Source organism: Ascidiella aspersa, chromosome 3, assembly GCF_963924565.1.
Source record: "Ascidiella aspersa chromosome 3, kaAscAspe10.2, whole genome shotgun sequence".
In the NCBI taxonomy this organism is placed as follows: Eukaryota; Metazoa; Chordata; class Ascidiacea; order Phlebobranchia; family Ascidiidae; genus Ascidiella; species Ascidiella aspersa.
In genome coordinates this window covers 23,471,848-23,477,410 of record NC_139449.1, presented here as the reverse complement: position 1 = coordinate 23,477,410, position 5,563 = coordinate 23,471,848, and the positions used below count along the sequence as shown (strand labels likewise).

The following is a 5,563-nucleotide window of genomic DNA, read 5'->3' as shown; positions in this document are numbered from 1 at the left end:
CGTGTTTAACCACAGAAAGCCGTAAAAGGCAAGGCGACCCATCCACTCCACAAACCCCCACTTACTGGCGCGCTACTCGTTATGACGTATACCGTCGAAATTCGGCACTAAGAATAGATACGACGCCCGCGGCACCGTTGCTTTTGCCGCGGTTGCAAAACTGAGCCATTCCGACGCGTGTCGCTTTTCCTGCCTACGCGCTACGTCATCGGAGCTCGGCATCATCCGCCGCGGGTTGCCTCGTTCGAATGTCTGCGCGCCGCGTCTCGTACAAAGGCGTTGCCCGGAACCGCTTGCCGTTGGGCGACATACCTGGGATGAGACAGGAGTTTGTTGCAACCGCTGAATTGCCATTGTCTCGCGGCCGGATGACGTACTTCCACATAAGCTGAAGCGCTTTTAGATTGTAAATTGAAACAAGGCATTGTTACGTTGTATATAGGGTTCACCATATTTATCTTTCAGTGCAAATTTTCTGTAACACCCGCATTGTTACTGTAGTATTGCTACTCTCCAGTAGAGTAGCGGCGTATATTATCTTAAGGTTTGTTACTGATTGGATAATAAAGGAACAAAATTTAATTGACACGTTTCGTGCAACCCGGGCTGACCATGTATTGGACACCCTCGGTTTTTCGCTTTTGTTCGAAGAAATACTTTTAGAATCATTTGACACATGTAGCAAAACAACCTCCCGATTTTTTTAAAGTCTGTCCGAGCCCAAAACAAGCGATAAATGCGCTTAGCTCGTATACATGTAGGTTGTCACTTAGAAATTTAGAAAGAGAAAAGTTTAGAATATAATTCAGACACCGCATAACAGGGTTCGCACTTTGAGATTGGGATCTTTTGTTTTGAAATAAGTTTCTTTCCCACGCGCCTTCTGTTTAAATGGATGTGGCGTCACACTGGGAAATTTGCACCTATTCGACAATTAAGAAGCTCTTGGGCCTTTGTAGTGCTGGTTGGATAGGCGTAAGATCCATCTTTGATAGTTTTACAAAGAGATTTTCTATTTTAATCCAAACGCGATATCCGTATTTAAACCACATATCAATTTTTTTAGCCACTCTTATAATTTTTTGGTATAGTGTTATAAAGATTTGCGCTATAACCTCGCTAATTCCCAAACGTTAAGACTCATGTCAATTATTTTCATAACTAAAAAAATCGTACATAAAGTTTTGTTATTTGTTCTAGTTAAGATTCAAGTGGTCCAAGGTTGTCAAAATCTTGAGCTACAATATAATTCTTCTTACTGCTATCCTCGTGGATATATTCGTTTAACATCGTTATACATTTCTTACGATTAGGATTTTCCTAAAAAAACGATATGCCAACACTGTATCAATCAAAATATCAAAGTTTGTAAATTACGTAGTTCACAAATTCCACTACAGATGAAATGTCGTGAACTTAGGTTCCAGCACCCTTGGTTTTACACTGTTGTTTTTGTCCGGCTGCGAATAAAGTGCACATTCCTTCTTTCTTTTGCAAAATTTATTTTGTGTAGTTGATAAGTCAATTTATTATATTTCATAACACTCGGATTGTACACGGAACGGCAATGCCAGGCAACACAAACAACAAGCTTTCTCATTTTTATGCAAATTTCTTACGAATGCAAAATGTGAACACTGAGACGTTCTTGTTGTCTCGACGAGAAACATTTAGGCACGTTTTTGATAAACCAGCACCGGAACCTTGGAATGGTGGAGCACGTAATGGCTGACCGAACCGAGCACAGTGCGACGGACACTCCCTTGACCCCTCGTTCCCATGACGACCAGGTCGACGCCCGCCTCACTGGCCATGTCGACCAGCGACTGACCGACACTGCCCGGGCGCATTTCAAACTTGAAGTTGCAGGGAACCTAAACAAGAATATAGTTGGCGAGTACCGGTTTGTAACTGTCTAAGTCGCCACCTTCTAATAGATGCTGCATCTTCAGTGAGCAGTTGAAGGATTGTCTATTATATTTTTGTCGAGTGGGTTTCTCAGACCCGGTAAAAGGGTAAATAGGTACATGGCTGCCAAACCACTTCTTAGTATCATTTCTGGGGACAATTTGGTATTTTCAATATCCAATATATGGACCAACCGAAATATCATCTTGTTAATAACAAACAAATGTTGTTAGTATAGTGCTAAACCCGCCCAAGATAAACCCCTGTGATGTAGATAAAAGTATTCCTTTGTCTTATTTAAATCTAAACCATTCCTACATTCATAAGTTAGGTTTATTTCGGATTGTGGTTTTTGGACGACATCCATTGAGTTTACAAACGTGAACATACCGATTTCCATGTCGCAGGTCGAAACACATGTACCCGTCAGATAACTTTCTAACAAGACATGTTTGTTTGCTTGCCTTCTGTTGGCCAAGATAAGCACAGTACTAACCCTAAAAGTCTGCTGGACTTTTCCCAGTGTCGATCTTGGTCTGACTAGATATGATAGTTAAATCCGTTATTTTAGAGGGTTTTTTTATTTTATTGTTCGGTTTCTTTTCTGTTATTTTTGTCAAAGTTTACGAATAAAAACAAACAAAAACAAGCGTATATATTTCAGTCCTTTCGTTTTGTGTAGCAATCATGGGGGGATCTTGCAGGGGGAGAAGAGGCCGTGGCCAGGGTTGGATCCAGGGTGGGGGGGGGGGGGTTGGTTCACATGGCCATGGCACCAAAACATTTTTGGGTATTTTAGTGTATTATGGGGTATTTCCAAAATTGTACTTAGGGGCATTTTAGTATAATTTGAATTTTACAAAAGTTTGAATTAATTAAGGCGCCGATAGTGTTTATAAGTTTCCAAAAGGCGCCGTCAGCAACAAAAAAAAAAGTTTAACCCATTTTGTTAAAATCAGTTTATCTCGAATGCGCCGTGCGTCTCATAACACCCTCAAAAATGTTTTTTTTTTACTTAAACTATTAAAAGGTATTTTTACCGCGATTGTCTTACAAAACTTTATAATGCGACTTGTGACGTCACGTTTTGAACTAACTTTGTAACATTATCTCGAAAAATGTTATATCCCCCGAACTAAAATACTGGATCTGAGCCTGGCCATGAGGCTTGACTCCCAAAGGCGAAAAAATGGCAACCGGTATGGTTTGATTAGTAGTAAGTCCTAATCATGCACAGCAGGATGGGGATGTGTTTTATATAGGTGAAACGCTGCACTTAATAGATTTAATTAATTTTTGCTAGTCTCATAAACGATAGAAACCATTGCGTTTATTACGAAAAATCTTTAAATGAACTTGTTTACGTACCCATTTTAAGAACCCTGTCATAACGCCGTGACTTATTCAAAATGCATTCATCGCCAAATTATTGGTTGAGAAATTTTTTCTTGCTCGATCTATATTAGATTTACATTTATGTATTATGGCTTTAATGTTCAAACATCACCTCTTCAACGAAATTAACCCACTGCATGGTTTTCCTGTGGTTACCTGTTTATAACGTCACGTCACTGGATGACGTAATGTTTGACGTAACTTATAACGTCAAGGTGTAAACTAACTTTGTTACGTGGTCTCTTAATTGTTTTCATGCCGATCCGCCTCTAACAGCGATATTGGCTTTTTTAAATACTTTTTTCCGAAGGTATATTATATGGCATTTAAAAAAAACGAACGTTATTGTACACATTTATGCTACAAGTGTAAAAAGCTACGGCTACGGATAATTTGCCAGTTGTCCCTATTAACTGTAAACCACTAATGCCAATAAAGTATTATTTTATACCCAATAAAGTATTACTTTATTTATAATTACTTTATATTGGTAACGATTAAATAGCCAAGATATGGTTTTCTGACCAACCTGGCGAAAGCTTGATTTTTGTTCGTAGCGCGCTTTCAATTCGAGAATTTGTTTCTTGTGAGCGTTCAGGCTCGCTTGGTATTGCTCGTGTGGAAACACCGCTTCCTCTAAAACAAATAGAAAGCAAGACATGTAGGTCGATGGGGCCCATATTATCGCATTGGAATTGTTACCCGAAAGGTTTTAGCACCTGTACTAGGTACTATAGGGTCGTTACCAAATTTAAGTAGCCTTTTGAACATGTTTCAAGACCCGAAGCAGCGTTTTTGTCCTGTTAAGTAATTTTGCCAGAAAATAAAATTCTTAACGCTTAAGTAAAGTATGGCTATTAAGAACGAGGTGGTCAATCTTTCTATAGTTGGTTTAGTGTCGAATATGCTGTTGAGTTGACGTTTGCATTTGTTTGAACGGCCATATCTTTATTATGAAATATGGGGTACGGCTGTCAAAATAAAATACGAAGTATGTGCATCCTTACTAGTCAGCTTATCTAAATTTTAAAGATAGTAACACTTTACCGTCACAAACACCTCATACGCTTTCACTTACCTGCAATGATTTATTAAATCGTTAAAAACTTTTATTAAAAAATGGAGTAACGCTGTCAAAATATAATAGGAAGTGTGTACATTCCTATATACTATAGGCAGCTTGTCTAAATTTAAAGATGCCACTTTACCGTTACAAAAACATCATACAGGCTTTTACTTTAGCTGCAAAAATTAAGTAATCGTCGTGATTTTATTTTCAGGTCTACAGTAAATTTATAAACATGCAACTGTAATATTTTTTACCTACCGTAAAATATAAATGAAGGCAGACTTGGCTGATCAGCGGCGTGGGCCAGAGTTACTTCATTCTCCGGCTTGTGCATCATCTCAATGTACCCTGAAAGAAACAGTAAAATACTAAAGTGCAACGAATTTGCGAAGGCAAAAGAACTTACAATCGAATGTATCTTCAGCATACTTGCTTCCATCAACTGCAATGAGAACTTTCATAGTTGCTTCTCGGCACCGTAATGATATAAAATACCAACAACCCGCCGCAATGTACGGTGTTGGCATTACGGTATCATGTCAATTGGTTAAATATTAATATTGGGAAATATTCCAAGCTAGGCGAATGCTCAAACTCTCGTAACTAGGGAAGTTTACCAATTTCGCGATTACTATGCCTAGTTAGATATTTATGTATAACATTTGAGATATTAAGCAGCGTTACCAAAATAAGCTGAATATATATATATTGTATCAATTGTTTTCAGTCGGAGTTATAAAATGTTTTTGTGTTCGCAACCTAAGGATATAACGCTATGTGAACACAAGACTTTTAAATTTTAATCAATACAGAAAGCAGGTTGGTGTAAGTGTAAAAGGCATATGTTTTACTACAAAAAATTAGCTCAGTCTTTAATAGTTAAAGAAGAAATTAGGAAAGTTTTTGAACTTTTGAATAGGGCTACGAAAAGATAAGGAAAATTTAGTTTAAAATATTTTAACTGTAGATATTGCTATCGTAAAGGGGTGTATAACATTTTATAGCGAAAGGCTACCTATTTATACCCGAATTCGACAACGGGACAATTTGCATTTTCGACTATCTGTTGAAGATTACTGCAAAAATACCAACAGTTTACTTTATTGTGAATCAAAATTCAAGTTGTTTAAATCATTGTTTCAAAGGCTTTGAATGACTTGCCTGTCCAATCAATCCTTCCGCATTAAAAAG

At 37.9% G+C, this 5,563-nt stretch overlaps 1 protein-coding gene across 1 annotated transcript; it reads right to left on the bottom strand.

Moving 5' to 3' along the window:
- Window positions 1–205: 205 nt before the first annotated feature.
- LOC146160969 (uncharacterized) lies at window positions 206–5,245 on the bottom strand. The gene is made up of 5 exons (XM_083385061.1): window positions 4,779–5,245; window positions 4,631–4,720; window positions 3,833–3,939; window positions 1,679–1,874; window positions 206–312 (listed from the first exon to the last, which is right to left on the bottom strand). The coding sequence occupies exons 1-5, from the start codon at window positions 4,897–4,899 to the stop codon at window positions 206–208; spliced, it is 621 nt and encodes a 206-aa protein (XP_083241187.1). The 5' UTR covers window positions 4,900–5,245.
- Window positions 5,246–5,563: the final 318 nt, after the last annotated feature.

Coding starts and splice junctions, on each gene's coding strand:
- LOC146160969 (XM_083385061.1), bottom strand. CDS start 4,899: ATGCCAACACCGTACATTGCGGCGGGTTGTTGGTATTTTATATCATTA. Junction 1,875..3,832: donor AAAAATCAAGCTTTCGCCAG/GTTGGTCAGAAA, acceptor ATTCTTGTTTAG/GTTCCCTGCAACTTCAAGTT. Junction 313..1,678: donor GGTGCTGGTTTATCAAAAAC/GTGCCTAAATGT, acceptor GTCTCATCCCAG/GTATGTCGCCCAACGGCAAG.